An 18802-nucleotide genomic window follows, 5' to 3' on the forward strand; every position below is an offset into this window, starting at 1 on the left:
CTACCAGTGTGGTGTGCTTTCTTGTGACTGACCCCTGGGCTTTCCCAGGGACTGTGCTAAGGGTTCTTCTTCTGAACCTTCCTGTTGGCTTTCCCTAATGCTTCCGAGATGACTGGAAGGAGAATAAATGTTATTTCGATCTCATTTCTTCCCTCTTCCCCCTTTAAGCCATTTTCTAATGTTACTTCAGTTTCATAAATTTGCCTTAATCCTACTGAGAAAAGAGGAGGGCATCGCTTTGGAGTGGTTTCTTACTGAGTCTTCCAAAGGGAGTTTAAAAAAGCCTTTTTTTCTTAAAGAGTGGGAAACAACTCCCGAGCACCTTCGGTGAAATGTGCATTAGAAATTACTGTTGTCTGTCACAGCAAAGGAAGCATTTCTGGCCGCTTTGCCACAGTGACTACCCCCGAGTGTTGGTCATGCATGTTCTGTGTTTAACTTCCAGTCTGTATGGAGCCGATTCCCGCTGTGCTTCTGTGCAGCAGGCACCTGCTTCACCTTTATCCAGAGGCAGTTACTGCTAACGTGCACTGCTACAAAACCTATCCAGGTTTCCATCAGCTGGTGTTTTGAGAATGGTGTTAGTTAGCAATCACTTGCAATAATCTGAATTGAATGTCCTTTGAAGCTGGAAATCAGTTTGTGCTTTCCAGTGTGCACAGCAAGACGCCAGTCTGGCAGAAGCCCGTTTGAGCCACCACTTGGTTTCCTGCCCGTGGAGCGAGCTCTTCTTTCATTAGTATAGATGTCCTTACTCACAGAGCAGCTCCTGCTGCTCTTTTTGTCCTCCGAGTTCCCACCTCTGATCGCCACTCCGTTTTTGTGAGAGATGCTGACATCCAGCTAAAGGCTCCGTGTTATTGGTGGCGGCTCCCCTGCCGGGGTTGCCGCTGTGCTGCCTGCGCCTGCCTGCACTGGCACTTCTCAGCAGCTTGGCTGCCCCTCCGAATGGTGTCACCAGACAGACCTGCCCGGGGGCCACCATGCCCTCTGCATCCTTCAGCTGATGCGGTAGCGTTTCCTTGCTGCTGGTCTTCCACCACTGTGTGGAGAAAAAAGGCAGGCTCCTTGTGAAGCGTGAGCTCAGGAGGAGAAAGAGCCAGTCCCCAGGTGCTAATTGCTATCCTGGCTCTGCTGTTCCCTCCTGCAATCTGCTTCACCGCCAGCCACAGCCCCCTCTAATCTGGAGAGTACATGGAAAGTCCAGTACTTTGAAAACACAGGAGCGCTTCTGCCTACAAGATAGAGCAAATAATCCGCTCTGTAGCGGCCCGATCACTGAGGCAGGAGCCATAGTATGTGCAAAGCATCGTCTGTCTTTGGGTTTTGCCGTTCTGGCTGAGAGGAGGCGTTAACTGCAGGCTACGGTTTGGGTGAGCAATTGCCCTGAACAGCAAATGTGTGTGCTGACACCTCTTGGCTCCTGCGCCTTTCGTTTCTAACACAAACAAGCCCAATGGCTTTCATCCACTGGTATAAAGGAGTTACTGCTCCTTCTCTGAGGGAAAGGGACAGCTCTAACCAGAGCAAGGAGTCGGTGCCAGGGCTCATGGCTGGGGTTGCGTTGCTGTATGGGAGGGACGTACTGTCTTCCCCGCTTCCTCTGCACAGCTGCAGTGGGATGTGGGTCTTGCCACATCACTTCCCGTCCCTGGAGAGCGTCTGCTCCACCCCGAGCCCCCGTGCTGCCACTGGCTCACTGGCACAGACACTGTGGTGTGTGGCACGTCCCTGGGCGCAAGAAATTGTGCGAGGTTTAAGAACTGAGCCAATGGCATGTTGGCTCGGTTGCTGTGCCCTTCCCGATGCTAGCAGCTTCCCGCTGCTGCCATGCCAGACAACTCTTTCACCTCTGCATAGCAATAGCGGTTGCTGGTATTTGTGATGTTTTGTATACAAACAGCACATGCTGCAGGGGTCTAGCGATGGCTAGAGGGGGAGACTTGAGCTTTAGGGTTAACCATGCGGCTAATTGACCTTGTCTCTTGGGCACAGCCCTGCATTAGCAGGTCTGTGCACAAACTGTGTTCATAGCTCCTCTCCAAAATGCCCACAGTTGATCTGGGGACTTGAGCACTGCCCAGGGTTTACCGTCTGCCTATAAAGGCTTTGGTGACAGGGACTCATCTGTTCAGATCACAGTTTCAAGTCTTTTGCTAACCATGGTGTGTAGACAGCCCTTCCACAGAGCAGAGCCAGCCCTGAACGAACGAGGTCAGCTTTTGTCTCATCCCTTTGCTGGACTTGCCTTTGGCATCAGCTGATGGCACCAAGCACTCAAGAACATAATTTACCGTAACTCTGGCTTCGCCGCTCCTTCCTTAGCAACTTCTCTCCCTGCAGGACATTTTCAGCTTCCCTGGGAAGTGGCATGCTTTCCTACAGGAACTTGTAATCCATTTTCAGCCTTGAGGAACAGACATTGTTCCCAGAGCCCAAGCAGAAAAAACTGCTCTGAAGGAAGTTCTCACAATAAGGAGAGGTTGGGCTATTAACTTGTTCGTGATTAGCCATCAACGTCCTGCACTAGCATTTTAAAATAATTATTTTAGGCTTGTGCCACTATTTGTTCTCAAGTAAATTAAGTGCCATCTTCTAAAGAGTTAGCGTTTTGCAGGAGTGGCAGTAACACAGCTGAAATACCGACCACTCTGCTGGTCCTGTGTTCACTCTGTGTTGTAGAAGTGTAACAGCCAGCACCTGGTAGAAGTAACCCATCAAAACATTAATTTAACGTTTTCCAGTAGCTTAGAACATCTTCAGATGAGCAAATCTACATGTTGTTGGATCTTGTCAAACTTCTACGTTTTTGTTGGTTTTGGCCTTTCAGAAAATAAAGAATGTGTTCACTCGTCACTGGCTTTTTTTTTCTCTTTTTTAAACTATTCCTGTACTGACGGTTTTCCCAGCGGTCTGCCCGCAGACAGAAGCACGTGCAAGCGACGGGCCTTATCTTTACCTGAAGCGTTTGAGAGGACAGAGATCGTAGGTAGGACTTAGTACCTGCTATTACTAATAGTAAAAAAATTTTGAATTTTAACCTGAGGCAAGGAGGGATGGAAGCCTGTTGCCAATCTCCTCTAAGGGTGTCCCAGCCTCGCAGTGCGGAGGTGGGAATTGACACTGGGCCACCGTGCATTAAAGCGGTGCTGGGCAGGACAGAGACAGCAGGCACACATTTTGCAGCGAAAGCAATGCTGGGGTACAGCTTCTACCCCTCAGCATGAAATCACCACTTGATAAAACCCACTGGCAGCCTCAGTGCAGAAACAGCAGCGGAGGAAGATGCACCTCAAGCCTGGCCTCCCAATTACAAGGTAACCTGCACAGGGAAAATCCGGGCTTGCAACCCGGAGGAGGGGATAACCCATCATCTTTTACAAGCTGTAGAGTCTGGAGCAGTTCTGGGCATTTCAGAAACCAAACTGCGGGTATCTGAGACAACTTGCACAAACAACAAGGGCGTATGTATAGATGCTTCCAGGCTCAGGAAGCTGCTGAGCAAACACATTTTACACGTCAGTCGTGGACTTACAGCCTCTTAATATACCTATTTTAATTAAGATAATAATTTTATGGACTGAGGATTCTTTTATCTTCTTGCGGGTGGTGGCCATATTAGTGGAAAGTAAGATTTACGATTCAGCCGCTGGGAGAAACAGACTGGGTTAGACAGATTAAAAGTGCGGAGCATTTGGCCTAGATTCTGCCAGATGTAAATCCACTGAAATGACTACACAAATTGGACAGTCTGTGCCCTCCACTTTTCCCCAGTTTAATGCTTTACTAAAATCAAATAAAAATAAAGACATATTAAACATGTTCAGCGGAAGAACTGCTGTACTTTGAATGTATAAAATGCCCGTTATAACTAACCTACACTTGAGTGTAAAATGGTAAAATGGTTTTATATACCAAAACTAATCCAGGTCTTTTAAACAGACAAACATTGACCAGCAGCAGTGTGAAGGCAGCCTATTTTTACATCAACCTGCAGCAAAAGACTGCACGCTGCATTTCATCTGCATATGAAGAAAAAAGGCCATTCTCTTTCCTTACTCTATTTTTTTTTCACTTTTTACATAATTACAGATTGTAAATGAGATCCACTCGGAGGCCTGTGAATCACGCCAATTTGGCCAAGAGCTGGGATTAAAATAATCTTTGGCACTGAGCAGAAGGAAGGAAAGAACAAGCAGGGCAAGGTCCATGTCCCCGCCCGCTCTGCCCAGTCTGACCCATGCAGCAACAGCTGTCCAGTCATGCTCACCATTTAGTATTTCTTCTGGAATGACCAACAAACGGGCAGGAAAGTGAGGACTCGATACAAATTCTAATAAAGATTCAGGATTTCTCATTTTATTGCATTCGTTGTCTAACAACAATAATACTCATTGGCAAGAAATTTATTTACACTAACAAATTAACTTTAAACCACAAGGCTTTGTTGTTTGTATTTAAACTGTAAGAAAACAAAGGGCCACCATGATGTTTTGTTTTCATGTCTCCCAATAACTAAATATTAACCAAAGTTATTTTGGGGAAAACTCAACAATCTAGAGAAGGTCCTATCAACCAAGCACAAGAGAACAAGCTCAGACATGGCACTACTGTGTCTTTCATGCAGATGATCTGACACCAAGATGTACAAACAAAAAGTTCAGGATAACATGCACTTCATATACATTTGACCTCTTTAAAAAAAAGAAAAGAAAAAGGAAAAAATCTGAAGCGCAACCACCTCTTCAACCATATAAAAAGAAACAATGTAAGAAGCCAATTTTTACAGTGAGCACAGTGCATTTTAGTCTTTTAGCTGCCTGGTCTTCTAGCAATATGTCTAACACTTGTCAGTGGCCAGTGAGTTACCATTGCAACATGACTGGAAAATACGAAAGCAGTTGTTCATACAGTAAATGTGTATGGGGAAGTACAGAGTCAGAAGAGGTTCACTCTGCACTCCCCACTTCCAAATGGGCTGGTTACTCCTTACGCCTGGTGCCCTGGGATCCCCCTTGCCTTCAGACGCTTCTGCACCGGGGCCCGAACCCGCTTCCACTGGTGTCGGTGACAAAGCTCCCACTGAAAACCCGGCAGGAGGCTCAGGCTCCCGGGTTACGCGGGTTGGACCCGATCTCATGAGCTGCGAGCCCTCCTCACCTCTCCCCGCTCTGGACAAGGAAACCTGCTTAACTCAGCAGACCAGGTTTCACAAACCCTACGGCTCGTTCCTAACACAGTGCAAACTTCCCAAAGAAACAGGCAGCTCAAGGCACTACCGCCAAACCTTCCAGTAAGATGCGTGTTTTTTAAATCACTACTTAATGCCGACAGCAAAAGTACCAGTTAGTACTGCCGGTTAGTAACAGAAAGCTCATTTTATAATGAGGGATTGGAGGGCTCAATGTCATGACTAAGGTGTCACAGCTTTGAAAAATCAGTTTTACAGGTGGAAAAAGTACAGTAAAATCCATACGGGAGGTTAACAAAAGGGACTGTGCAATCTGCAGATGACCCACGCTCCAGTGCGGTGAGTGGGTAAGTCACCTCGGATGTCACTCATAATCCTGCTCAAAAACGAGCTGCTGAAAGCGCTCCAATAGAAATCGAAGTTAGGGTTAAAAATATAAAAAAGGGTTTCCTTCCTAGAATACTGACACTCCAATAAATCAATCCTGCCAACCTCCCACCCCAAAAAAACCAATCTGAGAACAGCATGCAGAAGGACCTGCAGCGGACCATTCTGCATATGGTTTTAACAAAACTTTAAAATCTTCCGATCTGCAAAATACATAAAACCCCACAAGAAAAGAGCGAGCAAAGCTACCAGCACAGACAGGGGTGAGCACGCCGGTGAGACCGAGGGGTAGCGCTTTGCTCCTCCGAGCTTGTAGACAGTCCCGGGGCCCTCTGCCTACCGCGCAGACTGTGTGCCTACAGCCCTGTAATGCACAGCTACCTATGTGCTGCCTGCTACTAGTGCAGCGTAAATCTGTATGAATATCCATGTATGTACATATGTATGTACACACACAAAACCATACATATTTTTTTAAAGAGGGAATCAAGCCACAAATCACTTAAACATTTCTAGAAAGACTAATTGACTTCATTATTTTCAATCACTAATTTAACAAAACTAAATGAAAACCATCTAACTGCTCTGTGCACTCTGCCCACTTTGACTGTTAAAGACTTACAACTTAATTAAATATGTGCTGCTTTTTTCAAACAATTGTTTTTTCAGTGTTTTGGACCACGACACAGGTTTCCTGAGGTTTTCAAGTGAGAGAGAGCACACAATGAGGGAAGTGGTATTAAAAGGGTCCAGCCCTTCTATCGCTTAGTTTAATGATAGTGCAGGGGACGAGGCCACACCTAAAAGGAGCAAGATCAGGTTTTACTTTTGCCTTGACAATATTTTCTCCCTGTAAACACACGGCTAAGAACTCAACAGAAGACTTAATTCTTGCAAATTTCAGTACCGAGAAACAGCACAGACTGCAGTGCGGATGCTGTAAAGAGCTACAGCTGTGCAAACCTTTCCTTTTGATTTTCAGTGTTGTGTTGGTACCTGGAATGGTACTTCCTGGCCGTACCCAACTAAATGACGATCCTCTTCCTTCCTACTGTAGAACTGGATTCTGCACTATTAACAAGAGTGGCATTTCTTTATCTGACTTAAAAGTGGAACTCAATTCATTCTCAAAAATCACAGAACATTGCCCACCTCTTACTCGCCAGCACGTGAGCCAGGAGGTGAAGGTGGAGCAGCTCAGGAGGACAGGAGGCTTTGATGGAAGCAATGAAGTATGAGGAACCCCGATGCTCAGTGTCAAGCACCTCTGAATGTCAATGAGAGCTGAGGACTGGCAAGCTTCAGGGGAAAGCTGCTCAGTAATTCTAGTAAAAGCTCAATTCTTGTGGTATCCCTGCAGCAGACTAGAGTCATGGCACAATAGATGCTTTTGCAAAAAAATTTTAAAAAGTTAAAAAAATGCAAAAGCATTTGTATACACTGAGATACAAAACATCACCTAACTCTGTTCAGCTTTTTAATTACTGGCTTCTGTTCCACTGTGCAATTCCAACCTATGATCTAGAACAGGCTCCACTTACAGCCACCCCACCAGACCTGCTCTGAGTGGTGGGTGAAATGCAAACAGCAGTGGGCAATACTCTATGCATTGCAATGAACAGGTTCGGCTCCTCCCTCACGCCCTGGTCCTGATCTGCCCGGGCAGATTGAAACCGAATTGGGAGTTTTAACACAGAAGTCACAGGGGTGCAGCACGCCACCACACGGGAAAATACGAGCTGGAAGCGAGTAATGTCTGTATGTTTGGCTGACTTGGACAGAGCAAGGAGCCACCACTCTCTCCACAATCTCAGTATAAACACTATGCTTTTTAGGACTAAAGTAACCTGCAGTGTTGTATCTTTGATTTTCTATTTTTCAGAGTTCCATTTTTTGCTAACTCTCCTTTCTTCACCCTTTCAGAGGTTCAACAGATTCACAACCTGGCAATATCGCAGCAATGAGCTGACCTAGAGTTTACAGAACTGGCCTACCATCGTAACCAGGGAGAAGTCAACTTCACCAGCCTGCTGTGGTCACCTAGGTGTAAAGATGACAGAGACGCACGGCTAGAGGTGTGGAAACACCACACTGCCTGCACAGCAGTTTAAAGGTGGCCAAGCAAGTCAGCATACTCAAAATTGGTTTAGCTCCACAAATAAATATGCAAAAGTAGATGACAGTTACATTTGCAGGTGAGCCAAAAGAGAAAGTCTTTCCAGCCATTTAGCATGGAATATTTGTTTCTTATTACATCAAAACCCCACATTAGTCTGACTTAGCATTGGTTTACAGGAAGTTTAAGTTAAGAATGATGAGACATCCATATCTTTTGTTTCATCTATGTCATTAGACAATACAAGGGGGAAAAAATGCAACACAACTTTAAAGGTCCTATAGAACAGTAACAAAAGTTTCAAACTGTGCTTTACATCTGTTATCCAGTGACATTTCTGCATGTCCCGACAATGAATTACCATACTTAATAAAAGGAACCACATAAATCTCTTTTATCACAGAAAGAAGAGCACAACTCTTGACATTGCTTGGTTTGCTTAGTTTTCATGTGTTGATCAAAATGCATTTTATGGTTTTATTTTAAATTTAAGCTACTAGGTTTTTTTAAGTTAGGGTTTTGTTGGGTTTTTTTAGTCCAAGAATAACAAAATAACATTACCACAAAGCAATAAAACCCCCCTGCATACTTAAAGGACTTAAGTTGAATTAGTTGTTCTGCAGTATAAGAATCTGATTTACGAAGAGATTAACTAGGCACTGTTCTAAGCAGCCAGAATGAAAACTCAATGTATAATGCCAACAAGTCTGCTCAGGTTTCTAAGAAAACAAAGAACATAAAACAGGGACACCACCTTAGATTACTATATACAACCGCTTAAACATTACTACAATGTAAACATAATTTAAAAAGAAAATAATCATCGAATGCATTTATCAACATTGTATTTAAAATATTAAATTTCCAGTTTCTTCCAGATAACTTCTCTTACTCAAATATAAACTGACAACCTCCTAAATAACAGAATACTAGTTTTATGAGGCTGTTAAACATTTGTATAATTTTTCTCCTACAAAGAGCGCAGAAAGATTTGCTGCAATGTGGAATTCTTGTTAGCAGGTGTATTTTTTTGTCGGTGGACTATCTCAAGAAAAATACCACAAGAAATATCAGGAAGTACCTTTTACGGCAATTTCATTTTTAGATCTGAATAAAATATACATCAGAAACTTGCAGAAATTGGATTTGGAAGGAAAAATAAAGCTAATGCTAAGTAGATCTGTTGTGTATTAATTTTGAATGAACTAGGCTCTCTCAGTTTACAGACCATTTTACATGTCAAAGAAAATATTAAGATCAAAAGAAATTTAACTATAAACATTGCACCCCAACTGTTTCAAATCTGAGCTTCAGAGAACTTTACAGACACAAATCTGAATGCCATGAAGTACAGAGCAGAAGAGAAGCCAAGCCAAACTAAAACAAACATTTTCTTCAAAAGAATTCAATATTTGCATTTTTTAGGCTGGCAAATTTTTAAGTTCAAGATTCCAACTTCACATCAACATCTTAAACAATTTATGGGTTGGCATGACTAGATGAAGACTGCAACTTCCAGGATGCATGAAAGGGAAGTGACGTTTCTCAACTATAAATGCTGCTACGTAGTTAGCTTTAACTACAAAGCAGTAAGCTAATACCTCTAGCCTCTTGTTGTGGATATTTGCCTGTTGTCTGTCCATTCTTTTGAAGAAATACCGAGTATTTTAATACCGCTCTTAAGAGGCAGTAACACCATGCAGTGCAAGCTATACACTGCTTCTGTCATCGTCAAAATTACACAGCAGGCTTCACCGATGGCCTCATATACCAGGAAAAAGGAAATCTCTGAAGGATGTAATAGGGCCATTGCTAAGCCATCAAAACATTCTACAACCTATGCCCAAAAATTCAGGTTTTGGTGGGGATATTCTTTAAATGTATCGATCAAAACAGTTAATATATGGCAGCTTTGGATTTAGTAACTGTCACCTCCATGGCAGCATTGATCTTAACAGCAATGTACTGAATTTAATTTTAACCAGAATCCCTCGTCTTCCTCTTCTTAAAGTGCACTTCTGTAAAAACTGAAAATCTTCAGCAGACTCAAGTTTGATAATCGTTTTCAACAACAGTTTCATAACAGCACAGCACAAAGGTTATTCTCCCAATGCTTGTTGGGGAATGAATCTGAAGATGTGGTGTTTTTCTTGGAAAAAAACCAAAACAAAACAAGCCCGGTTTCCTGTTCAAAACACATGAAAAAGAAAGCGGAGTGTGCTATAAGAAAGTTGCCTACACACTGGGGGCACAATGAAATTTATACAGATCTATATGCTGTGCTCTAGTTAGAAATTCATCCTTGCTCAGATATCTAAAGGATAAATGTTATCCTCAGATTTCTGTGTAAACCCACAAAATCAGTTAAGGCTTTGCCTCCTTCCTGGATTAACTATTGTACAGTTAACAGAAAGAGTTTCACCTCCTGTCTTTTTTGCCCAGGGGGAATATCGACTCTCCTGTCTTTATCTCCAGTGTATAATAAAAAGTCACTGAACAGCTGTGTTTCCAGAGTACTGTCGCTTCAAGGTACTGACGCAAGATGAAACTTACTCCAGCAGACGGAACTGAGTATCCAAACACTGTAAAGAAGCTGAACTTCCAGTTAGAAAGTTAGGTCAACTTTTATCAGACAGAGCACAACTCCTTTTACCCAGCTGAAGAAACGTTCACCAATCATTTTGACTGGCCATCCTATTCAGAAGAGGTGAAGCAGTGGACCATGCTCCTCGGCATCATGCTGGTTACTGAAGTGACCAAACACAGAGAGCTCAATAGAGAAGAGTAGTTTGGAAGGAAACACCGCCACACAAATATGAAATCTGTTAGCTGTCAACAACAACAAAACAAACCGAGGGGCTGGGGTTGTTTCACATGGCAACAACAACGAGCGTGAACTGGGTATGCGGGAAAATAAAACTACACAATATAAATTTCCCTAGTCATTCTATGTATAGCCCCATTTCTCTGTACACACTCTTGTGTAATGAATACAAGAAAGCTGAAGGGGCACCAGAGTGGATATGAGTTTCTCTTCCCTTGAAGTGCCTCCACTTTCCTAACACAGCAGCACTTCTGCTTATCACTGCTCATTAGTGCCCTCTGTTGCATCTGCTGAAGACTTGTCTGTTTTCTTCGATTTCCTCTGCAGTTGCTCTTGTTCCTTCTTCCGAAGCTTTTCCCTTTGCTTTTCCATTTTCTCTTGAGCTTTGCGAGCTTTCTCCAAGGATGCTTTCATTTCCTTTAGCTTTTTTTTAATGATTGCTCTGTCCTGGGAAGATGTCATACCAAGAGCCTGAGGTGGGGAAAACAAAATTAAAAAAGAAAAAGAATTTCATACAGTTTAATCTATTACAATTTTTTTCATATTCTAGTACTAACTCTTCTTAGGTAGAAGACTATAACAATTAAGCAAATTTGAGAAAGACTCAGATACATTACTGATGTGTAATACACATCTGTACTTCTTTCCACGCCTTCCACTTCTAGAATATTAAAAAATTAGATCTCATTGCCACCGCCAATGTTGATTTCATTGATCAAATGAGGCAAATAAAGATTAAACTATTTGCCTGAAGTCATCTAAGTCTACACAGAACAAGACTTCCCAATTCTCACTGCTATGCCTTAGTCAAAAGTTCACTTGCTCTCTTCTAAAACCCCTAGAGTTAGTGAAATGCCTGCAAAAAAATTCAGAAAGGAAACACCAAACTTGGATTTTCAGATCTGCTGATTTTTGACAAAAGTAGGCTCATATTTTCACTACAAGAAACAATGCATACTTTATACATCAACGACATATTTAGTTCTAACACAGTACAATTGGTATCAGCTTATGCCTCCAGTATCCCACTAATCCATTTTTCAGTTGCTACTTCTGATGTATGTCTATTTACTATCTTCTCTGAATCACCCTTTCGCAAAACAGAGCTGGATGAGAAATATGTGCATGCAAATACCACTTATACATGCTGCTATATGATTTACGCATGCAAATATGGGTACGTTACATACACCCAGAGTTTTCACAATGCAAATGCCCTCTATTTCTGAAGTTTCGGAATCCAAGTGCATATGGCAATTTCTTAAACTGTTTCTGTGGCTTTATACTCTGTGTTTATTATTCTAGTCTATCACTACTCCACACACAGGGATTCACTGCTTTCTGGCCAAATTCTTACTTCCTTTAAGATTACCTAAAGTGACAACAAATAGTACAATTAGTCTTGAAGTCCAGTCAGTCAATTACCTTGAGCTTGCTCCCATCCAGCTGAAGGAGATGCTCCCCATTAATGTTTTGGGCACTGAATTCAGAAACATACTGTTCAAGGTTCAGGCTCATTAACCAGTGGGAAACCTGCTGCACACTCCACTCCTGAACAGCACGACTCTGACACTGACTGTGCTTAGGAGACTGTCCATCGTCAAGGATCTGTGACAAAAACATGCTGCATTATTATTACAAGGGTAACACGGACGAGTAACAACATTTTTCGGTACAAACCACCAGCATCAGAGCAGAGATATCTGTACTATCTTTACACTATAATAATAACAACAATTTCACACCGCTATACTACATCTGTATCTAACCAGATATCTAAGAACTGGTACAAGGTACCCAAAAAGTCTTCTATCTATAAACAGAAGAATAAAAAGGAACTGGCATTCCTTTTAACCCAAACAGGGACTGAAATGGCCAGGTGCCACAATTCAAAACAGGTGTGCTCCCATTCCCTCGCAAGATTTTTATCCTTCAAATTAGAACATTTCTAAAGGCTGCAATGAATTCTGCATTCCACTTCCTGGGCTCATTCACAGATCTTTATGATGTGTTTAAGCTATAAAACAAGAAATTCAGGGAAAAAAGAACCTCGGAAAACCACTCTAAAGTTCAAAGTGATGACATCAAACAGCCAGTGAGACTGATACTATCTATGGAAGACTATGAAATGACACAGAGGAGCGGCAAGAGACACACAGCAATCCCACAGCTCTAGCCCTGCTCTCATCATGTTGCGCTGCTGTGGAGGAGAGCACAAACACAGCACCAGGAGGGGCAGGTGGGGCGTCAGCTGCTGGAGCAGCCCCGTGCCCCTGCTCTGCCACTTTATTCCACCCAGGGATGTGCCAGTGGGGTCTGAAACAAAAGCTACTCTGTCCCAGCCGTGGTCAGCAAAGCAGCTGCTACAGGCTGCAGCAGCTGTCTGCTGTTAGAGCAGCTTTTACACTGGGTTAGAGGATGCTAGGAGCTCTCTCAACTTCTGGCTGTCCAGTTCTCAGGGCTGGGGAAAAGATGGTTTAAGCACTATCTTTTCCTTCTCCTATCGCCAGCAGGAGCTCAGTGCAGCTGATGCTTGGCCTGGTGGATTTTCTTTGACCCTCCTCCCCTTTCCAGCATACCACAAAAGCTGAAATTTGCTATGGCCTTGAAAACTCTCAGCAGAAAGGAGAGGGGAACTCAAGACAAGGCGAGAGGGGCCAGTGACACCTGCATGTTCTGCTCAAACCAGGGCGTTTGCCACAGAACACCGTAAAACAAGAAATGTGAATCTGCAAATGAGACGATACGTTGCCACACGATGGTCACACAATTCACCACAACAGCACACTAGTATCTCACCTCATCATCAATCATATCCAGGCTCTGAGTGAGGGAGCAACAAAGAAATGGGAAAGAAAAGCATTATAGAAACAAAATACAGAACATGTAACAGCACGTAAAAAGTTCAGGCAAGGGCAGCACCAAGATTTGCAAACAGATATGGCTACTCAAAACCAAAGAGATTTCTTTAAAAAAAATTATTTCCAGAAGCAGAGAGGTTATGTTGAAAGCTCAGCACACACATGATTTGGCAGCTAAACCTGACTCTGTGTCAATGAAACCCCCTTGGAGTTCCTGGTCTTGATACCCTAGAACTGGTGGGAACCTTCCTGATGGCTCCAGTTGCAAGAGCAAAAGCTCCTTAATTAGACGAGAAACTGCAAGAACTGGGTTCCTTCCCCACCCTTTCATTTTTTTCATCTCCTTCAAATAATCATGTCGGATCTGCCAGAGAAGCCTGAGCGAAGGAGTGCTTGCAGCAATACGCTATGAAAGGCTGAAGAGCAATGCTGGCCTAATCCCCTGCCAGGGTGGTTGTGGAGGTTTCCACTGCAGCTCGTGCTGAACACGCTGCCCGATTCAGAGGCTGCAATTTGGCACACGGCAGAGGATGGAGAAAACATTCATTTTTATAGACCTGTTCAGGCTTGATATTTTAGAAGTGACAGAGAGCTGAACAAGCAAAATAAAAGCATTTTCAAGCTTCTAATTCAATACCACTGGCAACAGGGCATTGTCACAATAAAATACATAATATAAGGGGAATGAAACATGGTAAGAGAATGAAATGTATTATCAAGATAGTATTAATACTAAATAAAGCGTAAATGATGACTTTGTTGTTTTCAGTAATTCATAGAATATACAGACCTGCCTGCACTCTCTTATGACTCTTATAAATTTCTGCCCTTTATTACCTGCAGTAAGTAACCTCTAAACAATGGCTGGGTTTGTAGACTTGCATTTTGGCAAATGGGGTTGCACGGAACAGCTCTCATTCTTTAAACGCATGCAAAGCATGCAGGCAGTAATAGAACAAACCTAATTGTCATAAAAAAAATAAGACACAGAGACTTCAAGTTCCTCCTCTCTAGAAAAAACCCCTGGCTCAACCCTTGCATGAAAAACGTGAAGTTCTTACAGAGTGTTTGTAAAAGAACAAAGGCACAGGTTTCCTGAGTCCACAGGACACGTTGTCAGCTACTGTCAAATTGTGCAACTTCACTGACAACTGAGTTACAAAACTAGTATCTTAAGAAAAGTATTTTCAATATATTATATTCAGCTCAATTATGTCACCCATTTACAGGGTTAGGAATGCTTTATCACATTATCACTGTTCGAAAGAACTCTGGTTTGAAGTAACTGAATTCAAATCCACTGTGCAAAGCAAGCACAAAGAATGCAAAGTGGATTAACACATATACGTTCTAATCAATACACATACATTCAGGTACAGTAACACACAATTACTGCATGTACAGGTCATTATTACTTTAATGTATCAGGGTAAAAATTAGTCTAGGTGAAGGTGCCTTACATCTCAACTATATTTACCAAACTATACTGTATGTTTATTATCTCAAAATTGTCTCAATTATGTCTAGTTTAGTGTATGTGTATATATATCTATGGGTCCACATGTACATATTCAGAATGTAGGAAAAATGTATTGGAATGTGTGAGGATACAGCATCTCTTAGGAAACCAACTGCATTCTACTTTCCTACAATAATACCATAGGACCTTTATTTCAAGTCATTAGTATATGAACAAGAAAAATCATAATCTAGAAACCAAGATTAATTTTCTTCTCCCATTCTACTGCCTAAAAACCATCCCTTTATTATTTGAGTAATTATCAAGCAAAATGCCATGGGAGAAAGAAAACAACTATTTCCCACCTTAAACAATTTCATCAGCATACCTCATCTGATGACAGTGCTAAGGAGTGCGAGAAACCTGGGGTTTTAGGTTCTGCTCCTAAACCGCTCAAATCAGCTGAACTTGTGCTGCTGGGACTGAAATCATCGTTGAACGTGAAATTCTGTGGAGAAAAAGATGAGTTAGAATGAACAAACAATCTCATATGTGCATCCGAAAGGGAAATTTGCTTTCTGTCTTCCAGGTTGGCATAGTTCAGGAGTGATTTAAATCACTTACCAAACCAGCTACAAAACACATGATGAAGCCTAATTTTTAGTATTGTTAATATTTATAGAATACACAGTATTTTTATCACTGTGTACTTCAAGAGACACCTTTGCCAGCTTAATGCCTCAATGAATAGCAAAGGGGTCTGAAAGCAATTTCCAGATTCCCTCTTAAGATGCTGGCTCTCATCCTGGAGCTAAATTACTGCTTCCGCGGGTTAATCACTAGCATTTTACTGTCCTCCAAATACTTAGGACAAGCGTAGCACAGGCAGTAGCATAAAGAATAGGACAGAGGATTAATTAGCAGAGAGAAATGGAAACTGCTGTTGAAAGAGCAAGAATAATATCCTGTGAATCCATTTCTGAGTCCCAAATAATCTCCCAGAAAGGATCCTCCCTCTTTGCCTATACCTTTAGAAAAAACTGAAATTGAAAGTAAAAGAGATCTTTGGATATTGAATGTTATTTACTGAACTAATAACCATAAAACAAACCCTGTTTTTTCTTAACAATGCAATGACAGACATCACACCTTACAGCAAAGAATAGCAAAAGTGTGCCGATATTTTCCAGGAATACAGCAAAATTATCATCAGAAGAAGACAAAAATTAACAAGTATTTCACATTAGAGTGAGAACCATAAAAAAAAAATTCTATAAAAAATTAAGGACACCATGATATTCCATTTAACTTGAATATACAGTTGATGATACAGAGACCTCTAATCTCTAATCTAACATCTAAACGAATACCAAATTCAATTCACCTTTGATATTCAATTTAAAAAAATGGATCCAAACATCAAAACCAAAAACAACACTAAAAAAGTTATCCTTTTATCCCCCCCCAAGATATTTGACCTCTTCTTCCTGAAAACAAGAAGTCTTCCAAAAATATCAAGTGTTGGTCCTCTTAGTTTTGCTGGAAATCCAACTAAATATTGGTATCACGCTGTGCTTTAAAAACCTGAATAGCAGTATAGAAACTGTTAATTTAAGAGCTTGCAAACTTTACAGGGAACATCGAAATCTTTTTGTCATCAGTTTTCTCACACCTACGTTTAGAATTCCTGTTCTGCTTTTCCCAGCTCTTTATAGAGAAGAAAATCTGAGCAGCTTCCTTAATATGCAAACTTTTAGCCCCCACAGTGTTCTTAGGCTAAGAGTTCAATAGCTCTACCCCCTGTTGTGTGAAGAACATCTTCTTTTTTAAGTACTCTGATTTTTCTTTCACCTCTATTTTGTGCAAGCTTCAGCTTTACAATGAATTTAAGCCTTTAAAATTTAATTTTCTATAGGAAAAACACAAGATAGCCAAGGCCTGCTAATAACTATGATGGGAGGACACCCCCCCTCCCAACCTCAACCTAATCCTAACTGTAAAAAGGGGTGCTTTTTTGCCCATTTGAAAATTATTTTTATACAATGTTTGTTTAAAGGCACAAATAGGATTTACATGTCTAATCCTCATCTTTCTTTTTCAAAAGAAACCCGGTAACCAATTAGTTTCTCTTTAATCTTCAGAGGTTTCATCTGTGGTCTTCTCTATCAATCTGTTTTGGACTGGTCAGCCTTGTGTTGCTCTCCCTACCAGGTAACACAAGCACAGCTATGACCTTGCATAGCTTGGTGCACGGCAGAAGTAAGGTATCACCAGCTTTTGGCACCAAAAGAGTAAGAAATGCCTGTGGAAACTGCTATTATGTACATGCACATGTTTGCAGAAGACAGAGAAATTAGATTTCTGATTCATATTCCTGTACATAAAGTTGAGAACCATTATCTGTGTCTTTTTACCAAACCAATATAAAAAGTCAACTGCTACAAGTTATAAGAAGATATAGGCAGAGAAATATTTTCCAGAAGTGACAATAAACATGATAAAGCTAAATATATTACTGTAACTAAGGGTTATTTAAGGAGTTATCATGCTGAAACATTCATGCACATAGAAAGGAATCACACAGATGTATTAAATTGCAATAGCTCATATTTACAGTACAAGCATCTTCATATAGAGAATTAAATCCAACATCCAGCATGCATGACAAACAGATTTCATTATTGGGGGAAAAAAGGCAGATGACTGACGGCATACAGCATTTCTTCACTTGCAAACACCTCATTTAACATGGGTAGGTATTCCCACAATCAGTCCTGAAGAATGCAGAAAATATCTAAAATTGAATACACAAATCTAGCATTTGTTCAGTGGATCCAAATGCTAATTTCCACTGGCACCACTTGCTTTTGTTACGGTACAGCACACCACAGTTAGTTTACTGAATTAACGTACATTAAGACAGAGTAAAAAGGTAGAATGTGGAATGGTACAATGACAGAGATGTTCTATTCGGATGAGCTTTTACCGTACAATGAACACCATGCACTGTTTATTGTAGTAGTCACATATTGGCCTGTTCTTTTTCCAGAAACATGTAGCCAATTATGCCACTCAACACAGTGGGAATAAGGTAGTTTTTATTTTCTACCTTTGACCCTTTTTTAGCTGGACTTATATTTTCAGAGGAAGGTTCAGTTGAGCTGGCAGGTGATGGCAGGTTGCTAGAAGAATTGGATCCCTTGCCACTCTCTCCGTACCACATGAATGGTACACAGTGTGGGAGAGAGGAGGATCGCTCTGCTAAAGATTTAGTGTTTGCTGATTTCTGCAGCATCTCTCTGGCAATCCTGTTTAAAAGAAAGGAGCAGGAATATGTGTTAGATTATAAAATAAGAAACAAAATGCTACAGAGGCAGTTAATTGTAAAAAGAGTGACATTCCCTGTAACTGTGACTAAAGAACTGAGTGGCACGCAGCTGGTAGGAGCATGCCTGAAATCTCTCTTTCAGCAAAAGAAAAAAGGGGGTTCTTTTGATTCTTTTTCTAACTCAAGCTCTTAGACAACATACACCCGACAAACGGAGACAGACACCAGCTGAAAACGCCTGTACTCCCGCTGTTCGGATGTGAACCAGCTCCAGTCAAGAAGCCACGTGTTGTGTTGCTGCATTTCTGAGCCCCAGTGGTATCTCAGCATGATTAAATAGATTAGACTCAGCACTAACCCAAGCGGGCTCTGGTTCCCAGAGAAGGTCTGGCTTGGATTTCAAGCACAGGCAGAATGAATCAGATGCGTCTGTATCCATCTATGGAGATGTGCCTTTGTTACAACAGCTAAATACTGATTATCTTGATTTTAACATTATTAAATATTAAAAATATTAATATAGAAAAATGAAATAAACACCTATGTGATATTATCAGCTTCTCTCTTTGTAGTAACAGAGATTGCAGTGGATAATGTGATCAAGGCAAAGGTAACAGTTATAAAATAAAATGCCTA

The 18802-nt window shown here is 41.5% G+C and overlaps 1 protein-coding gene across 5 annotated transcripts in view; it reads right to left on the reverse strand.

Moving 5' to 3' along the window:
• Positions 1-4337: 4337 nt before the first annotated feature.
• PPP1R9A (protein phosphatase 1 regulatory subunit 9A) overlaps positions 4338-18802 on the reverse strand; it is a 157455-nt gene continuing 142990 nt past the window's right edge. For 2 of the 5 annotated variants that reach the window (XM_076331480.1, XM_076331479.1), the window contains exons 16-20: positions 17948-18146; positions 15227-15346; positions 13318-13341; positions 11944-12126; positions 4338-10989 (exon numbers count right to left, since the gene is read on the reverse strand). In XM_076331480.1, coding sequence (XP_076187595.1) covers positions 10777-10989; positions 11944-12126; positions 13318-13341; positions 15227-15346; positions 17948-18146 — 739 coding nt within the window. In that variant the 3' untranslated portion in view covers positions 4338-10776. The remainder of the gene's footprint in view (positions 10990-11943; positions 12127-13317; positions 13342-15226; positions 15347-17947; positions 18147-18802) is intronic. The other 3 variants (XM_076331481.1, XM_076331482.1, XM_076331483.1) reach the window with 3 other exon arrangements.

Source organism: Aptenodytes patagonicus, chromosome 2 (genome assembly GCF_965638725.1).
Source record: "Aptenodytes patagonicus chromosome 2, bAptPat1.pri.cur, whole genome shotgun sequence".
Taxonomy (NCBI): Eukaryota; Metazoa; Chordata; class Aves; order Sphenisciformes; family Spheniscidae; genus Aptenodytes; species Aptenodytes patagonicus.